Source organism: Balaenoptera physalus (genome assembly GCF_965194825.1).
Source record: "Balaenoptera physalus genome assembly, chromosome: 1".
Taxonomy (NCBI): Eukaryota; Metazoa; Chordata; class Mammalia; order Artiodactyla; family Balaenopteridae; genus Balaenoptera; species Balaenoptera physalus.
Genome location: NC_138882.1, coordinates 173310173 through 173332764, shown reverse-complemented (window position 1 = coordinate 173332764; position 22592 = coordinate 173310173). Strand labels below are relative to the sequence as shown.

The window sequence follows — 22592 nt, the reverse complement described above, 5'->3', positions numbered from 1 at the left end:
TTGGGGGTCAGGAAACATTTCCCTTTCTTGCTCCCTGTATGCCCCACCTCAAGGGCTCCTTCTTCCAGACTGGGCAGTGGGGACAAACCCTCATCCTGCCATGGTCACAGAAGGGGCCTTGGCAGGGGCCTGGAGGAGGGTGAGCCATTATGGTCGGGCCACGGGGGTGGTGGGTACTGGACACTGAGGTCTGTATCTGCCCCCTTCCCTGTGGTGGGGAGAAGTGGGGACAGCATGGACCCTGTGGTGTAGGGATTGTCCCTGCTCCCAGATGGGGAATGTGGTTGGTTCCCCATCCTGAGATGCCCTAACCATGCCCTGGGTACATAATTCTCTCCCCCCATTGCCTCCCAGGAGGGCAAAAGGGTGGGGTCTGAAGGCCCCACACATCCTCCATCTCCCGTCCACTGAAGGATGGGGAGGATTTGAGGAAGCAGAGAGGTGAAGGGAGCTATCCCTGATAGGGGCGCAGAGCACGTAAAGCCTCTGACACGGGAATGCGGAAGGTGTGAGGGATGATGAGGAGATGGGTTTGACTGAAAGGCGGGACACGTGCTGAGGATGAGGGGCAGATGTCTTTCTGCACCTGTTTGTGCAGCCGGGTTTATTTCTTGGGGCTTAAGGTGGTCCTGATCTCCCCTCTGATCCTTTGTTCTGCTTTGTTCTTCCCAGCTGCCTGCAAGGAAAGCAAACAGCCCCTGGAGGTGTCCCAGAGGTCGGAGGAGATGGGGCTCATCCTGGGCATCTGTGCAGGGGGACTTGCCGTCCTCATCCTCCTCCTGGGGGCCATTATTATTATCATCCGAAAGGGGTGAGTGAGGCCGGTGCCCTGGCCCACCCGAGGCTTCTCTCCGTCAGAGGCCTGGTGAGCAGAGAGGAGGCTGGGGGCTGGTCAGGCAGTCGCCTGGCGGGTGTGTGGAGGGCTGCCAGCCTGGGCATCAGGCCTGTGGATGGACCCAAGCCGGGTCGGGGGAAGCCCGAGACTCTGCAAATGGAGCTGCCCTAGGGTGGCTTGGCTGGAGCCCAGTTCTGGCTGGTGCCAGGTGCCACTGTCCAGGCAAGGGCACTCACTGCCGGCTCAAGGCCAAGGAGCCGTGCTGGGCGCGGGCACCGCCCTCCTGTGCCTGCTGGGCTGTTCTGATGGGGATGGTGTGGAGGTAACCTGACTTTGAATCCTCAGCCCCCCGAAGGTCTTCTGCTCTCTTGTCTCCCTAACCATGGGCTTGTGGTGTTGATCCTGAGGTGGGGGCAGGGCTCACTCCACTCAAAGCAAGGACCCTCTGCTCTTCCCAGGCCCCACCTTCTCTTGGGCTCAGCTTGCCCTGGACTCTGTTACCGTTGATCCCTGAGGAGTCCTCCTGGGCCCATGACTCAGAGGAGACCTCCTTCCTGCCCGTGCCATCTCCTGGGCCTCAAAGGTCCAGTCCTTGTGTTTGTGAGGGATGCATTTTCCCAGTGCATTTTGCAGTGGGCAGAGTGAATCCCAGCATATCTTAGAATCCAGAATTTACAATTTTGGAGTTTTAGAAATCCAGGATTTGAGATTCTGAGAATCTCAGAATTTAGAATTATAGAGGCTCAGAGCCCAGAAACTGAGAGCTGCCATGTAGCTCAAGGACGTCTAGTCTAGTGGTTTCCCAGTCTTTCAAAAGCAGCAGAACCCATCTTCAAAACACCAAATAAACCTCTCCTGGGAGCTCAGTATATGGAGCAGCTGAAGGCTGAGCCTCGGGTTGGAGCTGAGTGGGGACTTCTGAGACCCCTTTGCTCTCCCTCCCCACCCCACCGCATTCCCCACCAGGCAGCCCCAGGACACTGTGGTCCAAGCCCCTTAATTGAGGCATGGAGATGCTGAGGCCCAGAAGGGGTCATGGACCTGCCCAAGGTCACCCAGGGAGCCAGAGGCAGAGCCCGCTCCACCCTCTCCCCGCCTGGGTTCTGGCTTCTGTAGCCCTTGCTGCTGCCAGGCTGGGCACACATGGGTGTGTTGGCTCTGGGTCTCTGGGATGCCAGGAGCAGATAAGCGGGATCCAGGGAGATGAGGGAGAACTGGCCAGGGCCCCTTTGCCTGAGGCCAGGCAACGATAGGAGAAAAACTCTCCTAGAGAGTCTGGGCGTGGGGCAGGCCACCGGTGGGGTGGCGTGGGGATGTCCAGTCCAGAGTGCTGGGCTCTGATTTTTCCCTTCCCGTAGTCCCTGTACAGATTCCTGAGACAAAATATTTTAAACTATCATTTAATGAATATTACTCTGTGCCAGGAGTTCTATACACATCAGCCATTAGAACAGGAGTTCTTGAGCACCTACTGTGTACGAAGCACTGTTCTGGGACTCGGAATACATCAGAGAATTTTTCCTTCTTGGATCCTGACCCACGAAGCAAGTCTAAGTCCCTTTTCACAGGTCAGGAAACTATCATTAAGCGACTTGCCCATGTCAGTTGGCTAAGTGGCAGGTCCTGACAAGCCAGGCCTGACTGCAAAGCCCATCCTCCTCACGGCTGGGCACGTGAAGGGCCTCACCACAACTGGCACACAATAGTTTCCTGTAAGTGGCAAGGCCCTGGGGGCTGGGTAGTGGTGCAGATAGAGAGGGCTGTAAGGGAGGGGTCAGATCTTGGGGGTTGCAGGTGGTATTCGAGGCTCTAGAAATTTACCCTCAAGGGAAGATTGGCAAAGTAGGGGATGTTACCCACCCCTGCAAAGAGAGCGCCAGGCCCAGGAGAGGGTGGGTCAGAGATGCTGCTAGAGCCTCACTAGGAAACCCTCCACTTTATGCAGCTGCTACTGGAAGCCTCTAGGATCCACCCCCCCCCCCCCTTTATGTCCTCTAAAAGCCATTCGGTCCCATTCTGTAGCACCTCGCTGCATCCCCCGAATCCTGCCCGGCCTTCAGGGTCCACTGTGCTCCTGAGGGCTCCCCTAGTCTGCACTGTGGGGTGCCATGGGACAGAGCAGCTCTGGCAGGGATGGGGGTGTTTAGATCAACCTGGGGTACAGACGTAATGGACAGATTAGGAGGTTGCGGAGGGAGGGCAGCTCCCAGTTAGCCCCCGTGTACCCTGGTTGGAGGGAGGAGGCGCCTGCCGTGGGGTGGTTATGGGAGGCGCTGGGGGCAGGTGTCGGCTTCTCCATCCTGCCCTGCCCTGCGGACAGTGAGGCTGGATGCACCTGCCCTGGGGAACTCCGGGGTGCCCCTGGCCGGTTGGATCCCTTGGTTCCGCTTCCAGAGACCCTCCCCACTTCCCTTTGCAGCCCTCCCCGCCCCGGCCCCCCAACCCCGGCACTTCATTTACATGCTCGCAGCGCTTTGCTCAGTATTTCTCTTCCCTGCTGGACTGAGAGCTGCATGGGGGTGGAGGAAGTTCTGTCTCGTTGGCTGTGTATCCCCAGGGTCTGGCCCAGGGGACTTGGGTCCTCCTGAACGCCCCCCCTCAACCCAGCAGGAGGAGGGGGCAGGGAAGGGCTGAGTGCGTGCTTGCCTTGGGGGGATTATTATTAACCTCACTTGTTTAGAGGAGGAAATGGAAGCTCATAAAGGTGGAGTTCTTTTATTTATTTTTTCTCATTTATTGATTACTCAATTCAATAAAGTATCTATGGAATATAATGTGCTGGGCACTGTCCTGGGCCCTGGGGATGCAGTGGTGGGCAAAAGCGACCAAGATGCTGTCCTCTTGTGCTTTGTGGTTTTAAGTGGGGGGCTTGGCATTAAACTAGAAAAAGCACAAATGCGTAATTACAAATTGTGAAAAGACCAGGGTGTCGGGGTGGGGGGCAGAGAGAGGGTAAAGGGGGACATAATGTAGTTGGTGACTGTGGGGGACTCCTTAGGGAAGGCTCTTTTAAAGTCATGATATTTCAGCTGAGACCAGAAGAACGCCACTCCTTCAGCCCTTCCCCCCTCCCCTCAGGGCCTCTGTGAACAGCTCAGGGCCCTGGACAGCGCCCTCTGTCCCTGGGATGGGTGACATGCTGTGCGACCTCGAGCCAATCTCCTGCCCTGGCTGGGCCTCAGTCTTCCCCTCCCCTCTCCTTCCCTTCCCTCCCCACTGATGGGTGACGTGGGGCGGGTGAGTAGAGGACCCTGGAGTGGGCCTGGACGGGGCCGCAGGAGGGAGCTGGCTCTGGGGGCACGGTCCTGGGCCTTCTCTGGATTCTCGCTGATCCCCAAGAGCCCCAGGCAGATCGTGACTCTCCGGGACCCGGCTTCCCCACCTGGGAGCTGGGAATCAGACCTGCCCCCCCTCCTCGCTGCTGTTGCCTGGCGGTCAGGTCAGGGCTCTTGAGCCCCCTGTGCTCTGGGTGCCCGTGAGGGGGTGACCCGGCTCCTTTAATGGACCCCGAACCCAGGGGCAGTCTGGGTGGGTGACGAGGCCACAGTGTCCCCTGCCCCGGCCGCTCGTTCCCTCCCAGGCACAAGTGCGTGCAGAGGGCTGTCCTGTCAAGGGCAGAGGGGCCTGCAGGGGTGGGCGGCACGGGGACCACAGTGGGGACTGTCTGCAGGGGAGAGTGCGGCAGTTACCTTGAGTGTGTGAGTGGGGGTGTCCGTGTGTGTGAGCGCAGGCGTCTGTGAGCGTGTGTTTGTGAATGTGTGTTTGTGTATGTACCTGTGTGTGTCAGTGTGTGTTTGAATACATGTGTACAAGTGTCTGCATGTGTAAATATCTGTGTTTGTAAGTGCATGAGTGTGTCATTGTGTTTCTATGTATGAGCGTGTGTATCCATATGAGTGTGTCTGCATATGTGAGCGTGCAGTGCATTTCTCTTTGTGAATGTATGTGTGTATGACTGTGTGTGAAAGCTCTGCTTCCCTCCAGGCCCTTTCCCCACCTCCTTCTCACTCCAGCAGTGGACTTGGGGAAGGTTCTAGAAGGGACCTTGGGTCCTGGTCCTCAGAGACTGAGCCCGGCCAGCCCTTGGGTCAAGGAAGGCCCTTCTGACCTGTTGGTCCCCGGCCAGCCCCGTCCCCAGCACGGAAAGCACCAGGCCCCTCCCTGCTGGGGGTGCTGCCCTGGGCCCGGCGTGGGGAAGGACCGTGGCCCACCTGTGCTGTTCTCTTTGCACGCTGCCAGGAGAGACCACTATGCCTACTCCTACTACCCGTAAGTAGCGCACCTGCCTCAGAGCCCCGCCCCTCCTGGGGAGCCCCTGCCCCCTCGCCGGCCTGGCCTGGCGTCAGCCCCTCCTCCATGGCCACCCTGTCTCTGAGCTTCCCTCCTCTGCTCTGTCTCTCCTCTCCCTGTCATCCTCCTGTGTGGAGGTCAGGAGCGCTGGCTTTGTGGTCAGTCTCAGGTTCAGACCTGGCTCTGCTGAGCCACCCCAGGCAAGTCACTCGACCTCCCTGAGCCTCTGTGTCCTCTTGCCCCCGAGGCAGCCCCTTGTGTCTTGAGCCACTCCTGCTGGGTGGGACCTCCTGATGTCAGACCGCAGTCCGCATCCAGGAAGGTCTTCACCCGGGTCCCGCTCTGGATCCACAGCTCTGTGCGCGTGTGTGTGGGGCAGACACATGGCAGCTCTCCGCACGGTGCACGCGGCTCCCAGGGTGCCACCAGCCCTTCTCCAGCTGGTGACCCCAGCTCCTCAGACCCACCGTTTCCTGGGCACCTCCCCTGGGCTCAGTTCTTCACACAGAATTCGCACAACAACCCTGAGAAGAGGCACTGTGATCACCCCATTTTACTGATGAGGAAACTGAGGCTCAGGAAGTTTAAGGGACTCATCAAGAGGCCACAGGACAGGCAGAGCTGGGGTTACAACCCAGGCCCCGTCTGACTCCACGGTCTGTCCATGCTGCTCTGTTTCCTGCCTCTGTGATCGCTGACCCTGCAAGCCTTCCAGAACATTCCCCTTACCTGTGCTTGTCCCCTCCTTACACAACAGACTCAGGTGGCCCCAGGCCAGCCCAGAGGACGGTGGTCTCTCACCTCCTCCCTGGACCCTCTTCTTGCATCGAAGTCACCCACCGTCACACTGGCTTTTCCAGCAACCACACCCCCGTCAACTCACGTGGAGCCTCCAGCTCGGCTTTTCCAGGAGCTGCTGACAAGGCAGCTCGCCCTCCCTCTCTACTTTGCAGCTAATTTTGAACCTAAATGCAGAACTTTTCCAAGTGTCCATGTTACGTGGCATCTGCTTGATCTTACCCTGAGATCGGCTGGAGGCCTCAGTGCGAGGTGTCCCTCCTGGCTGTGTCTGTGGATCTGGTTGGTTGGTGTTTCAGGTTCCTCTTCCAAGTGGACCAGGAGGCCTGGGTGGGAACAGAGCCCTGGGGTACACCGCTGCAGACCTTCTAGGCCAGTATCCATGGGGACAGGTCCTCCTTGGGCACCATTGTTCAGCCAGCTTGACGTGCTGTCCTCTGTCGGTCTTCCCTGTGGTTGCTGGTGTCTGACCTGTCCCTCCCTCCCTCTGTCTCCTTCCCTCTCTCTCTCTCTCCTTGTCATTGTCCCTTTACTCTCCTCCTCCTCTGTCAGTCCTCTTGCCCCTTCTCTTCTCCCTCCTCAACTCCCTTCCTCCTCCACCTTCTCTCTTATGTTGATGGTCAAGGTCACAGCCACAGAGGCTTCTTCTCACCTGCCCCCAAAGGGGTCTTTGGCTCCGCCCCGGGCCACAGTAAGGGTGATGCCCAGAGCCCGCGGGTGGGGCTGGGAGCAGGAGGCCTGGGCCTGCTGAGCCATCTCTTGTCCAGACTGGGAAGGCCGCGCCCACCGCAGTGCCCGGCAGCACTGGTCCCCAGCGTGGACACAGAGCCATCTTAGCACAGGAAGGACGTCGAGGTCCTGGCAGGAGGGGCATCCAGAGGTCATCCTGTCCCCTTTGGGCCCCGGGCGGCTCTTGAGCCAGGAGGGGCTGAGTGGAGTTTGCCTGTTTGTCTGGGGGATCCCTGCACTGGCCTCTTCATCTCCAGGGATGACCAGTGTCCCTGAGCCCGCATGACCCGGAAGTCCTCTCTCAGGTCTGCCCCACACCCTGCATGCTGTAGGGCCTAGAGGTGAACGGCTCTCATCTCGAGTCTTCCCTGTGATGGGGCCCTGGCTCTTCTCCAGTCTCAGCGCAGGTCCCAAGTCCTTTCCCTTTGCCCGTTGCTCAGCCCCTCGGTCTTGGAGCTGTGGCCCTTGCCTCTCCACCCCGTTCTCCCTCCCACTTTCCTCCGAGTTCCCTGGGGTCACAAACTACCATCCTCATCTGTAAAGCTGGGCTGCAGGCCTGGGCTGTGTGCGGCCCCTGCCCAGGGGCTCTCCAGAAGCTCTGCCCTCTCGGGAGGGTCCGCGGCCTCTCGCCTTCTCTCTCTGCTGCTTCCGGTGGCTGGATGGAGTGGTGGGCAGTGACGGGAATAGGGACCCTGCGTGGATTTCTTTACAAGTCTAGTGTGGCCTGTGGTGGAACCATCCTGGGGGTTCTGGGGGGTAAGAAGAAGTCATGGTTGGAGTCATTCTGTGCCCAGTGAAAACTTATGAGACTGACCGAGTACTAGCCAGACTCTTCTCCATGAAGGAGTGTAGTCTAACCCCATTGCAGGAGGAAGAGTTCCCAGGGCAGCTGTGTGGTGAGGATGGAGGAAGGAAGGTTACCTATGGGGCTTGCTGGGGCTGGAGCTGGGGCAGGCATCTCCCTTGTTTGGGGTGCAGTGACTGTCTGCTGTGACACCAAAATAGTCACCCAGAGTGACTTTCCTCCCCTTTCCTGAGCCCTCGGGGCCAGTGAGAGTTAGGAGGCAGATCCCAGCCTGAGGCCACTGCTGTTCCATCCCTTGCTGTCAGCAAAGGTCCCCAGGACAGGGACCCTGCCCAGTCCCTCTTGGGGGAGGCAGCAGCTCACTGGGTCTGGTGGGCAAAGGATGGAGGCAGAGCCCCCTCAGCATCCAGAGATGCTTCTAGACTGGCTCCTGGCCTCAAGGCCCCCTGACTGCCAGGCCTCCCCATCCAGCTCTGGCTGCTGTCCTGCCCGGCTGAGCACCCATGTCTCCCATCAACCCCCCTCTGCAGGAAGCCAGTGAACATGACCAAGGCCACGGTCAACTACCGCCAGGAGAAGACCCACATGATGAGTGCCGTGGACCGGAGCTTCACGGACCAGAGCACCTTGCAGGAAGATGAGCGGCTGGGCCTCTCCTTCATGGACGGCCATGGCTACAGTCCCCGGGGTGAGTGCCCGGCCCTTCCTCGTGGCCCCCAGGTACTCCTTCCCCAGACTTCTGAGCCAACAGCCCAGAGCCCCACATCAGATGATTCTGTAACACCCCGAACCAACAGTACTAAGCATCCTGCTGGGTACCAGCACCAGCCCTGGGAATACAGAGAAGGCACAGGTATTATCTTTGTACTGGAGGAGCTTTAGGAAAATTGAGGACTTAGACACAGATTCATCTAAGAGGAGTGCGAGTTCACAGGTTAATTGTGGGAAGTGTTCTGGGGACTCAGAGGAGGGAGGGCCGCTGTGGGATCAGAGCAGTCTCTTTCCTGCTGTGTGAGAGGAAGTGCTCGGGAGTCAGACCTCAGTGTGCATCTCACATCCCCTTAGGTGCATGACCTGGGGCAAGTGGCTTAATCCCTCTGGATGTCTGCCTCCTCATGTATAAAATGAGGATAAAGATTATCTCTGCTGGTAGGGCCGCTGGAAGACTAAATAAGAGAATGTGTGTACATCATTTAGTGCTGTACCTGGCCTGCAGGGAGAGTATAGTGAGTCAGCTGTATATGCTAGGAGCTTGTCATAAATTGCTTCATCACACATCTTTTTATTCTACTTAGTGCTGATTTGTACAAAAAATAACGTTTATGAAAATCATAAAGTCATAATAATACACCAAACACCGGTGAACCCCGCTGGTGAATTTGAATGTCATCTGGGTGCCCCTCCCATATCCCCTACCTCCCTCTTACATGTAAATATTCCCCTGAAATTCACGTTTATAACTTTCTTGCCTTTTTGGGAGTAATTTTACCATATGTGCATGTGTCCCCAAACAGTGCATTATATAATTTTGCTCATTTTCGAGCTTGATAGAAATGAAATTGCTCTCTATTTTTCAACACAGCACCATGTTTCCAGTATTTACCCAGGTGGATGTTTTGCTGTAGTTCATTTATTTTCTCTGATGTATAGCTTTCCACTGTATGAATATATCACAATTTATTTCTTCATTCTGACATCCATGGGCATTTGATTTGTTCCTAGTTTTCTTGTTATTACAAACGAGGCTGCTGTGAACATTCTTAAATGAATCTCCAGATGCACCTGCACAGCAGATTCTGGAAGTAGAACTGCTGGATTATAAAGTATGTGCTTGTTCTGCTTTATAAGACAGTGTCAAATTGTTTTCCAAAGTGTCTTTGCCTGTGTTCACTCCTAGCAGCAGGGTGTAAGTTTCCATTGCTCCACATCAAGATCAAAATTTGCCAGGCTTCTTCACTTTTGTCAAACTAGTTTGTATAAGATGGTAATTCTCTATAGTCTTAATTTACATTTCTCTGATTACTAGTGAGGTTGAATATATTTGCAAATCATCATTGGCCATTCAGGTTTCTTCTTCCATAAAATGCCTCTTCATGTCTTTTACCTAATTTTCTGTTCGGTTTTCTGTTGCTCTCTTAGTGGTTTTTAGGAGTTCTTTATATATTTGGGATGAGACTCATTTGTCCCTTATGAATTGCAAATATCTTCTCCCAATTTGTGGCTCATCTTTGCAGGTTATTTATAGTATCTTTGGATGAACAGATTTTTATTTCAATTCAGTCAAGTTCATCAGTCTTTTCCTTTTTGATTTCTATTTTTTGTGCTTGCTTAAAGAATTCTTCCTTATGCAAGGTCATAAGATATTTTTTACTTTTTTCTAAAACTTTTAATATTTTGCATTTCGCATTTAAATCTTTATCCATCTGTAGTTGATTTTTGTATGTGATATGAATTAAGGATTTTATTTTTTCTATAGGGAAAACCAGCTGTCCCAGCATCAGGTATTATAGTTTGTATTTTCACCACTGATTTGCAGTGCCACCCTTATCATATATCACATTCCCATACATACATGGAATGTGTTTTGGTTCCCTATTCTCGTTCATCGGCCCGTTTGGTGATTCCTGTACCAATAGCAAACTAGCTATCTAGGTCTTGATTTTTGACACATCAAGCCCTCCCAACTTAGTTCTTCATCAAGGATGTCTTGGCTATATTTGCGCTCATTCTCTTTCTTACAGATTTTAGAATCATCTTTTCAAGTTCCTTGGAAAACTTTGTTGGATGAATTTGCTTTGAATCTTTGGATCGATTTTCATTTTGTAAAACTGAAACTCTGTATCCATTAAACGCCCCTTTCCCTACCTTCTCAGCCCCTGGCAACCGCCATTCTACTTTCTGTCTCTATGACTTTGATTACTCTATCTCATATTAAGTGGAATCATACGGTACTTGTCTTTAGGGACTGGCTTATTTCAATTAGCATAATGTACTCAAGGTTCATCCATGTTGTAGCATCTTTCAGAATTGCCTTTGTTTTCTTAAGTGTTTCTTAAAATTGCTTTTTAAAAAATATTTTATTTATTTATTTAAAAAAATTTTTTGGCCACGCCACAAAGCGGATCTTTAGTCCCCCAACCAGGGATTGAATCCGTACCCCCTGCAGTGGAAGCACAGAGTCCTAACCACTGGACCGTCAGGGAATTCCCAGAATTGCCTTTCTTTTTAAGGCTGAATAATATTTCATTGTATGTATACACATACTTTTCTTATCCATTTGTCTGTTGATGGACACTTGGGTTGCTTCCATGTTTTAGCTCTTGTGAATAATGCTACTATGAACATGGGTGTATACAAATATCTCTTTGGGGCCCTGCTTTCAATACTTTTGGGTATATACCCAGAAATGGAATTGCTGGATCATATAGTAGTTCTATTTTTAATTTTTCGAGGAACTGCCATACTGTTTTCCACAGTGGATGCACCATTTTACATTCCCACCAATAGTGCACAAGGGTTCCAGTTTTCCCCACATCCTTGCCAACACTTGTTTTCTGTTCAAGACAGTTTTTTTTTTTTTTATAGCAGCCATCGTAATGGATGTGAGATGGTATCTCATAGTTCTGATTTGCATTTCCCTAATGCTGAATGATGTGATGTTGGGCATCTTTTCATGTGTTTATTGGCCATTTGTGTATTTTATCTGGAGAATTTTTGAATTGGGTTGTTTGTCCTTTTGTTGTTGAGTTTTAGGAGTTCTGTATATATTCTGGATATTAATCCTTCTCAGATGAACAATTTACAAATATTTTATCTCATAGTGTGGGTTGCCTTTTTACTCTGCAGATAGTGTCTTTTGATGAACAAATGTTTACATTTTGATGTAGTCCATTTTGTCTTTTTTTTTCTTTTGTTACTTATGCCTTTGGTGTCACAGCCCAGAAATCCTTGCCAAATCTGATGTCATGAAACTTTTGCCCTATGTTTTCTTCTAAGAGTTTTATAGTTTGGGGTCTTACATTTAGGTCTTTAGTCTTTTTTGAGTTAATTTTTGTGTATGGTTTTAGATAAGGGTCCAAATTCATTCTTTTGCATATGGATGTCCAGTTTTCCCAGCATAAATGGTATTGATACATTTTTAGAAGATCATATTTCTAAGTATTGGTCATATAGAGAAATGCAGTTGATTTTTATATGTATAGATGTTGATCTTATATCCATACACCTTGATAAACTTTCTTTTTTTAATTGAAGTATAGTTGGCTTAGTTTCAGGTATATAATATAGTGATTTATATTTTTATAGATTATACACCATACAAAGTTATTACAATATTATTGACTATATTCCCTGTGCTGTATATTATATCCCTGTGACTACTTTATTTTCTTACTGGTAGTTTGTACCTCTTAATCCTCTTCATCTGTTTTGCCCATCCTCCCACCCCTCTCCCCTCGGGCAACCACTAATTTGTTCTCCATATCTGTGAGTCTGTTTCTGTTTTGTTATATTTGTCTATTTGTTTGGCTTTTTAGATTCTACACATAAGTGAAAACATACAATATTTGTCTTTCTCTGTCTGATTTATTTCACTAAGCATAATACCCTCCAGGTCCATCCATGTTGTCACAAATGGCAAGATTTCATTCTTTTTTTATGGCTGAGTAATATTTCATTGTGTGTGTGTATATATATATATATATATATATATATATATATATATATATATATATATATATACCACATCTTCTTTATCTATTTATCTGTCATTGGACATTTAGGTTGCTTCCATATCTTGGCTAACACTAAATATTGGGTAAATATTCAGAAGTGGAATTGTTGGGTCATACGGTAGTTCTATTTTAAAGTTTTTGCAGAACCTCTGCACTGTTTTCTATAGTGACTACACCAATTTACATTCCTACCAACAGTGCAGGAGGCTTCCCTTTTCTCCACATCCTCACCAACATTTGTTATTTCTTGCCTTTTTGAGGATGGCCATTCTGATGGGTGTGAGATGATATCTCACTGTGGTTTTGATTTGCATTTCCCTGATGATTAGTGACGTTGAACATCTTTTCGTGTGCCTGTTGACCATCTGCATGTATTCTTTGGAAAAATGCCTAAGTCTTTAAGGCATTTTGAGTTTATTTTTAAATATGGTATGAGAAAATGGTCTAGTTTCATTATTTTACTTGTAGTTGTCCAGTTTTCCCAGTACCACTTGTTGAAGAGACTGTCTTTTCCCCATTATATATTCTTGCCTCTTTGTCATAGATTAATAGACCATATGTATGTAGGTTTATTTCTGGACTCTCTATTCTGTTCTGTTGATCTATATGTCTGCTTTTGTGCCAGTACCATACTGTTTTGATTACTGTAGCTTTGTAGTATAGTTTGAAGTCAGGGTGCTTGATACCTCCAGCTTTGTTCTTCTTTCTCAAGATTGCTTTGGCTATTCAGGGTCTAAACTTTCTGATTAATTCTAATTTGTCTGTAGAATCATTCAGATTTCCTGAGTACAAAGGATCTGTGAATATTGACAGTTCTGTTTCTTATTTCTCGTTTCTTATCCTTTCTTTCCTTATCTTTCTGCATGGCACTGGCTGGAACCTCAAATGGAAGTGGTTATAGCAGAAATCATTGTCTTGTTTTCCTGGTTTTAAAAGAAATGCTTCTAACATTAAAACACTGAGAATGAAGTTTGCCATAGGTTTTTGGAAGAAATGTCTTATCAGATTAACAAAATTCCTTTCGGTTTTTAGTTTGCTAAGAGATTTTATTTTAAATGGGCATTAAACTTAGCAAATACTTTTTTTCTGGATTTACTATGATGCCATATTTTTTTCCTTTAGTTTGTTAGTGAGGTGAATGACATTTTTAGATTTTCTAATGTTAATATAACCTTCAATTCCTGGGGTAAATTCAACTTGGTCATCATGCATACTTTTTTTAAATGAATTATTGGATTCAGTATAATTATAATATTGTTCAAGATTCTAAAGTTGTATTCCCGAGTGGGATTGGCCTATAATTTTTCTTTTTTTATACTGTCTTTGTCTGGTTTCTGGTATCAAGATTCTGTTTGTCTTATAAAATGCATTGAGGTCTCTTCTCTTTTTTCCTTATCATGGGAGATTGGAGTAATTGGCTCCTTGAAAGTTTGGTGGAATTCACCTGTGAAACAATCTCTTTTTTTTGTTTTCTTTATGGAAACATTTTAAACTTTTAATTCAATCTATTTAAAGGAGTAAAGGACTATTCAAGCTTTCTGTTTTTTTCAAGACACTTTTAGTAAGTTATATTTGTCTAGGAATGTGTCCATTTCATTTATGTTTTCAAATTCATTGACATGCATTTATGCATCACATTCTCTTTGTGACCTCCCTCATTAAATTTACACACACAGTAGTAGCTGTTATCAACCCTTCATCTTACAAATGAGGAAACAGAGACCCAGAGAGGAGAATCACTTGTCCAGATCAAGCAGAAGGTGGCAGAGTCAGGATTTAAATTCAGTTCTTTCTGAATTGCAAATTGCTGTTTCTGCTGTATCATGCTGGGCCTAGAGGACCGGGTAGGATTTGGACCGGCAGAGATGGGAAGGAAAAGGCAAATGTGCATGAAGAACAGCATGTGTAAATGCATGGAGGTGGGCACAGAGGATGACATGGAGAGGCTTGCTTGGGCTGAAAACTCAAGTGGGTGCTGGGGAGAGTGGGAGGTGCAGGTGGTGTGGGCACATGCCTTGCTGCTGAGTCTTATGGAGAGATGCAGTGAGGCAGGAAACACGGGTTCTGCTCCCAAGGAACTCACTGACTAGTTGGGGAGATGAGATTGACCCAGGGAAGTCCACACCAGGCTAATTGCCAGGGGGTAGTGGGGACAATTAGTGCTGCCATAGTCTTGAGAAGATATACCTTTGGGCAGGGAAGGTCAGGGTTTCGGCTGAGATGGATGAGATTTGACTGATGGTGAGGAGGGCGGGGGCACTGAAGGTAGGATGCAGGACACGGGGAAGGTGTGACGGCTGGGAAGCTCAAGGTGTAGTCAGGAGACTGGAGCTCAGTCTCAAGGCTTCTCTCTCTTTCTTTATGCCCCATGCTGGTCTAGCCGCCACTTCCTTCTTTTCTTTCCAAACAGTGGAGGCCAGAGTTTTGTGGTTTAGAACAGAAAGCCATGTTGATTTTGATGTATCCTCAATATGGACGTTTTAAATAGGGACTTCCCATGCTGAGTAAATGTTGAGCTGGGATGTTCCCAAGATGTTGGAATGTGCCCCCGTCGACTCTGATCTTGCCTATGAAAACCCTCAAACCCTCTGGGCCCTTGTCCATCCGGAGCTCTTGACCTGTGTGGGAACCAGTGGGTTCCGGCCAAATGGTTCGTCAAATAAGTGCCTCTTATTTGACACCACAAATGCCCCTTTATCAGGAGAGGAAAACAGAGAAAGACAACAGGATCCCAGAGTCAGATGGGCCTGGGTTTGAATCCTGATGCTTCCACTTAAGGAGCAGGTAACTTAACCCTTCTGGGCCTCAGTTTCCTTGTTTAATAGGGGGGATAACAATAGCACCTACGTCGTAGGGATATTCTAAGGATTGAATGACTTAAGAATCATGCTAGGCATATGAAAGCACTCAATATATTAGATATTGTTAGCTATTATTACAGACTGTGTTTCTTTAAAGTTATTTGCTAATTGCAAATAGTGAAGGAAAAATATAATATGCTGCTAGATTGTATAATCGGTGGCCTGTCTTCATCTGAGGGTAGATGGGAATCGGGGAAAGTGCCCATCTTTGAGGAAAGTCTGAGGATCTCCATTTTCAAATGAGGAAACTGAGGTCCAGAGAGGTCAAGTGACTTGAGTCAGAATTCAAATTCAGGCTTCTCCGACTCCACACCCAGTGTTCTTTCCTCTGGGCTTCAGCCCTCCCCGCAAAACATCAGCTGTCCAGTGGTTACTCCCAAAAATTGTCCGACAATCATAGTGGAGCTAGGGAGAGCCTGGGAGAGCCCCTGAGTGGTGACCTTGAAGCTGAGGGCTGGCTCTTACTTTCCTTCCTCTCTTCCTCCCTTTCAGGGGCTTCCGGCTGTGGGTAAGCTTGTTCTTGGGGTATGTGTGTGTATGGGAGAGGCGGAGCGGGGGGGAGTGTGTGTGTGTGTGTGTGTGTGTGTGTATGTGTGTGAGTGTGAGTGAAATCCCATGGTAATTCATGGGTGAGAAGAGTAAGGACCTGTCTTCTCTGGGCCCCACGAAATGGAGGGTCTTAATGGCAGCATAATTGTTCATGATCCTTTGTCTTCTGGTGGTCTTATTTGTAGAACATCTTGTGTTGCTCTCGGGCTCAGCTGGAAGCCACCCAGCTTTGGCTCTGGCTTCCTGTCTGGATCCCAAGCAAGTGGGATTTTTTGCTTGTCTTCAACCATTGCAAGATGATTCCATGCCTACTTGTGAGGCTGTGTCAGGGCTTCCAACCCTTCAAGATCTCTGGGATGAGCTATTGGATTCTCCACCCGGAGAGCTCTCTATGGAGCTGTTGGCATGGTTTCCACGAAGAACACTTAGGACCCCTTCATCTCTGAGTTCTTTGAGCCAGCAGAAATCTTTTTTTCTTGACACCTTTGTGGTTGTCTTGTGTGTTTGTGGTAGATGGTCTTTAGAATTGTCAGGTCCTGGACCAAGATCCTACAGTGGAGAAGGACCAAGACAGAAAGGCCACCTCTTGTCAAACAGCTGCCCTGGCTTTCTGGGACTCCAGAGGTTCCTCCCTTTCCTGGAAACTCCTAATCATGTCAACAGCTCCATCTGCAGGTGCTCATGTGCCAGGCACTGGGCTGGGTGCTTTATACACATTATCTTATTGAATATTTACATCATCATCTTGGAGAGTAACAGTTTTAATCTTCATTTGTCATATGAAAGGGAAATTTCTGGAGAGTAATTAACATCCCCAAGGTCACATGCAGAGTTGGGATTTGATCTGAGGCCTGTCTGACTCCAGAGCATGTCTCTTAATCACCATATTACACTGTGTTCCCCTGAGGATGTTTCATGAAACAAGCTTTCCGTGGTGAAAGAGGGAGGTGAAACATTGCTATTTTCCTCCATCTCTTGGAGATTTAAAATACACACTGGGCTTCCCTGGTGGCGCAGTGGTTGAGAATCTGCCTGCCAATGCAGGGGACACGGGTTCGAGCCCTGGTCTGGGAGGATCCCACATGCCGCAGAGCAACTAGGCCCGTGAGCCACAACCACTGAGCCTGCGCATCTGGAGCCTGTGCCCCGCAACAAGAGAGGCCGCGGTAGTGAGAGGCCCGCGCACTGCGATGAAGAGTGGCCTCCGCTTGCCGCAACTAGAGAAAGCCCTCGCACAGAAACGAAGACCCAACACAGCCAAAAATAAATAAATAATAAAAATAAATAAATTTAAAATACACACTAACTTGTTGGAAGCCCTGAGAGGTTTAACAGGGAAAAAAAACCTACTTATTTTTGTTTAAAACAATTTCACTGACTCCTTTAAAACGTAGAACTCCTCCTCATCCTCCTTCTCTTCTTTTTAATGGAATACCATTGAGTCATCTGGCACAACCAGTATTTTCTGGAACACACTTGGACAACCACTGCATTAGGCAAATCTCTCCTCTTTGGATCTCCGTTTCCCTATCTGAAAAACTAAGGGCTTGGGGCATTGGACCACGAATGTGTAACTGGCACATGACTTGCCCTCCAGCTGTAAGCAACTAGAAATCTGGATAAAATACATCAAACAGTTGTTTTCAGACATCGGGCGCCAGGCACCTCATGACTGTGATTCCCGAGAGAAGAGAAACAAATGAGGTGATCCTTGCCTGGCATGACCTTTCTACTTGGAGGCAGTTTTCAAACCTCAGCACAGGAATGGGAACCCAAGCAGGGCCTGCAGTCTCCCTGATTTGAAGAGGCAGAGATTGGAGTTTGGGGAAGTGGAGCTGCACAGAGGAGGGGGGTTGTGGTGTCCGTCCCAGTGCTGCATTCATTCTGTCTATTAGTCGTGACTAGGAAGTAGAGGCCAGGCACCAGCCAGAGAAGGCTCCCCATGGAGGGTCATTTTAGCTGAGACCTGAAGGATGAATATGAGTTCACCAGGCATAAAGGAGGGAGTGTTTGAAGCAGAGGAAAAGCATGTGTGAAGGCACAGGGCAGGGAGGGGGCTGGCATCTAGGCCCCGCTGGGCAGAGAACAGCGGTGAGACATGCGGAGAATAAGCCCCTGCACCTCACCCAGGCCAGGAGAAGGGAATCAGTGTGTGGGAGTGAGTGTTGGAAGGTGGGTGTAGCTGAACAGGACGGTTTTCTCAATCCCAGGACCTGATCTAAGGACCAGGGTGGGATGTCCTTGGGGATGCTGACCAGGAGAGCCGGGTAGTGGGTGGTCTGGAGGGAGAGGACAGTTTCCTGGGGCGCGTGGGGCACTGTGAGCCTCTCCACCTCTTCCCCACGGGCTGAGCCTACGCACAGGCTGACAATGGAAATGCTTACGCAGGAGAAACGCCTCTATTCAGGTGCTTCCTGTTAATCTGCAGAAGGGGTGGCAGCAGCAGCTAGTTTCGGGACTTGCTTATCTTTGAATGGGGGTAATTGCTGGGAGTTGTCAATGTTCCAGATTGTTCCCTGGAAGAGGGGAAGGAAGGAGGGATGTCATGGGCTCTGCTGAGCACTTCCCCCTGCAGGCAGCAGGTGAAGTCACAGAAGGGTGGGCCCTGCAGGGGAGCCCAGGGGGGTGAGGGGACCACGGGATCACAGCTGGCAGGGCTGAACCAGAAGGGCCCTCTGAGTTCATATGAAACAATCCCCTCATTTTACAGATGGGAAAACTGAGATGCAGCAGCAAAGGGGCCACCCAGGGTCACACAGGGTGGGCCCAGCCAGCTGCTTGGCTCCAGCAAACAACCCAGGCGTCCTCCACGCTGGCCGTGCTCCCTTCCCTCCCTCGGCCCCCTGAGTCCATCTGGGGTTCCCCAGGCTGGGGCCCGTGTGTATCAGAAACCCCTTTCCCTTTCTCTGACTACAGGAGACCAGCGCAGTGGTGGGGTCACTGAGGCCAGCAGCCTCCTGGGGGGCTCACCGCGGCGTCCGTGTGGCCGGAAGGGCTCCCCGTACCACACGGGACAGCTGCATCCCGCGGTGCGTGTGGCCGACCTCTTGCAGCACATCAACCAGATGAAGACGGCCGAGGGCTACGGCTTCAAGCAGGAGTATGAGGTGCATGGCCCCAGTCCAGCCAGGACCCCTTGCCAAGGCCTTGCCTGGTTGCTCCTCCCTGTGGACCCTGGCAGCCCTCAGCCCAGCCCTGGATGGACCCATGCTCTGACAGTCCCTAAATTCAACCTAATTTTTTGACCTTGACCTTGATCCTAACCTCAGACTGACCTGGTTTCTAACTCTCATCCTAACCCTGCCTTGAAAACTGATCTTGAATCTTATCTCAGTCTCCATCTGGACCCTGCCGGGATCCTTATTCTATTCCTGATATGAACCTGACCACCAACACTGACCCTGACCTCCAACCTAAATCCCAGTCTGACTTTGACCCCGACTGTCATCCTAAGCTCCGTTTGGACTCTGACTTGAATCCCATCCTACCTCCATCTGGACTTAATTTGACCCTCACCCTTACCTTCTTCCCAGCTCAAACCTGGATTTGCCCTAAACCTCACCCTCATTCTAAAATGTCTCTGAACTCTAACCCTCTTTTTCCCTCTTTTCTCACTTCCCCCTACACAGCTTGGTATTGAACTTAGTCCCTCACTTACAAAGGAATTTACAGTGACTTTATTTCAGGCCCCAAGTTTAACCCTGAACCTGGCCCTTATCGTGGTCCCACTCCCATTCTCTTAAGGGGATAGGGCTCTTATGAGAGAGGGGCTTCCCTCCCTCACTAACTACCACTTTCCCTTCTGGCAGAGCTTTTTTGAAGGCTGGGATGCTACAAAGAAGAAAGACAAGGTCAAGGGCGGCCGGCAGGAGCCCATGCCTGCCTGTGAGTCCTGGGGGAGGGCCTGGGGTCTGGGGCAGTGGGTGGGAGGGAACAGGAAGCAGGAGAACAGCATGAGCCATTTATTGAGGGCCTGTCTCATGCCAAGCTGTGTGCTGAGCATCACACCTGTTATCTCACTTAGTCCTCTCAGTAACCCTGTGAAGTGGATGTAGTAGAACCCCCACTTTACAGATAAGGAAACTGAGGCTTGGGAGGTTAAGCCCCCTGCCCAAGGTCACATAGCTAATATACTTGTGTGAGCAGCACAGGACCTCAGGCCTTCTTGACGCTGCAGCCCAGACTCTAACCACTGGCCTGCCCTGCCTCCAGCAGTACCAAGGGCCTACTCGTTGGTCCTGAGCCTCTAGGTTCCCTGGCTGACCTGCCTGTGCCCCACCTCTGGCCTCCAGGAAGCTTCCCCCACTGCCTCAGCTCTGGGCTCCCCAGTTCAGCCCCTGCCCACCCCATGGCCACCTGCTCTGTGTTTCCAGACGATCGGCACCGAGTGAAACTGCACCCGATGCTGGGAGACCCTGATGCCGACTACATTAATGCCAACTACATAGACGTGAGTGCTTCGCCCCGTCATCTCTGCTGACCGGCCCTGCCCGCTCCAGGCTGACTGTCCAGGCAGGGCGGGACCTGTCAGGGAATAAATGGGGGTTCACGTGGCTGACTTCCGAGTGCCCCCACCTCCTGCAGTCAGTGCTGGGGAGCTCAGCTGAGGGGAGGAGAGGGTGGGTGGCAGCTGTCAGGAGGGCTTCCTGCAGGCCAGAGTTGGCCTGAGAGACGGGGGATGGTGGGGGGGGCTGTCAGCGAGGCAGATTGGAGGGAAGAGGGCAGACAGCTAGGCCTAGATATGAGGAAGGATCCCCTCTCGGTGAGGGGCCAAGAGGCTGGGGGTGGGATTCTGGTGATACACAGCGAGGCTGAAGGCAGACAGGGGCTGGGCTGAAGGCCACGAATGACAAGCTGAGGAATTTGGGCTTTTCCCTAGGGGCACCAGGGAGTCATTAAAAGTGTTTACCCAGGATCAGAGTGGTACTTTAAGAATAATAACTTAGGTTTATTGACCACATACTGTGTGCCAAGCACTGTGCTAAGCACTTTATACCAAATAATTAATTTTATATAATCCCTACAACCAGCCTATGCAGTAGTTAGCATTGTGTGGCCTCACTTAACAGGTGAGGAAACTGGGGCTCAGAGAGGTGAAGCTACTTTTCCCAGGTCACACAGCTAGGGAGTGGTAAAGAAGGGATTCAAATCTCAGCCTGTCAGGGTCTCCAAAGCCTTTGCTGCTAACCATGAGACTGTCCTGCCAGCCACAGCAGCAACTGGTCGGGCTGGACCGGAGGGAGGGGCCAGAGACAGGGCAGGCAGCCAGGGGGCCTGAGCTTGAGTGTGAAGGAGAGGTGATGAGTCTCCTCCCCAAGTGTGGATGAGGGTGAGACAGGACAGGCCCAGGAGTCGGACCCTGATCAGACTCCCTGACCTGCAGCGAGCCAAGTTGGGTAGAGAGTCATTTATTCATTTGTTAGCTATGTTTTGAGCACCTACTGTGGGCCAGGCATTGTGCTGGGCACCAGGGATACAGCAGTGAGCAAGCAGACACAGTCCCTGCTTTCCGTGAACATATAGATTCTAGCTGGGGAGACACATAAGCGTACACGTGAAATAAATTCAGACTGGATGGAAAAGCACAGGCCAGAAAAGAGGAATGACTTCCTCAGTGTCACACAGCAAGGTGGTGGTAGGGCCAGGGTTAGCTGTGGCCAGCTGCATGGAAGCAGAGGGCTTGTGCTGGCCTTGGGTGGCTGGAGAGGGAAGGGAAGGGTGGCCCAGGTAGGAGCAGCATGACCGGCTGGAGGTGGAGGAGGCATGTATCTGGGAGGGGGGTAGTCAGGGACTCTGGAGGTGACCTGTCCTTTCTTTTGTCTTCATTCCCTCCTGGTGGCCAGATGTGCTACCCCGTATTTCCCAGAAGTCCTTGCCTTCTCCCCCACCTCCCATCCTCTCCCCTGGCTGGGCTACGGGGCCGGGCCTGGCCTCGCCTCTCAGACTTGGGCAGTTTTGGTGACAGGGGCCTCGCCTCGGTCTCCTCAAGGTCCTCGTCGGCTTCTCCTTGGGCCCCGGCAGGGACGTGCCCCTCCCCCTCTTGCCCAGCCCTCCCATCTCTGCTCTGCCGCCCCTGCTGGCATCACCCATTCTGGCCACTCCTGTGCTCCGTCCACCTCCATCTGCCTCTGGCCTAATATCTGTCTCTTTTGCTTTGTACTGTTCCCTCACTGGAATCATTAAGATTCGGATTAACCGTGAAGTAAGTATCTCTCTCCCCGTCTCCTCCTCCTCCTCCTCCTGTCTGTCTGACCGGCTATGTCTCAGACTCTCTCACAGTCTCTGGCTGTCTCTCTCTCTGTCTCTGTCCTCCTTCCCCTCCACTCGTGCGCCCAACACCAACCGTCCACTTCAGCAGCCTGGCCAGGGGCCGCCCAGGGTTGAAGATTCGACACGATCCCAGTTTAAACCATTCCCTCCATCTCCTCTGCCCTGAGACGGGCCGGCAGTGCTGGGGTGCCTCCGGGTGTCTCCCCAGGCTCTGTTCTTCACCGGCTGTCACCTTTGTCACCCTTGTCCCGGGCTCCCCATTCCTGATGAATCCTCACTAGCCGCACCTTTTGCAGGCCTGGGAGGGGTGGAATGGGAGGAGCTGCCCTGTGTGCCGCGTGCTGCTTGGGAGTCAGGGCCTTCCAGGAAGCAAGGATGGCCCCGGGCAGTCTCCTTAATACTAGTTTCCCTGGTGTTCAAATCCCTTTGTGATCAGTTTGCTTGAAACTCAACCCTCGCTACTTTGCCCTTAATGTAGCCCTAATTTGAATGTTTTATTTTGGGGGAGCAGTATGGGTATTTTATTTTCAAAAATTGTGCTGTGTTTGGGCCTTTTAAGAATTAAAAAAACCCCAATTCATCTAGCAATCCTCTGATTTGTCTTTTAATACATATTATTTTCGTAATAGTTGATGCCCGATGGGATTGTTTTCCTTTTTGGGTACTTTGTCTGTTTTATCTCCTTTTTTCTTTTACAAATATATTTCTTGCTTTTTTTATGA

General features: G+C 50.6%; 1 protein-coding gene across 8 annotated transcripts in view; it reads left to right on the top strand.

Annotated features, from left to right (window-relative positions):
* Positions 1-22592, top strand: part of PTPRU (protein tyrosine phosphatase receptor type U) — an 81539-nt gene that overhangs the window by 41659 nt on the left and 17288 nt on the right. For all 8 annotated transcript variants that reach the window (XM_082469070.1, XM_082469064.1, XM_082469067.1 and 5 more), the window contains 5 exons: positions 673-811; positions 7988-8145; positions 18517-18707; positions 19410-19485; positions 19974-20050. In XM_082469070.1, coding sequence (XP_082325196.1) covers positions 673-811; positions 7988-8145; positions 18517-18707; positions 19410-19485; positions 19974-20050 — 641 coding nt within the window. The remainder of the gene's footprint in view (positions 1-672; positions 812-7987; positions 8146-18516; positions 18708-19409; positions 19486-19973; positions 20051-22592) is intronic.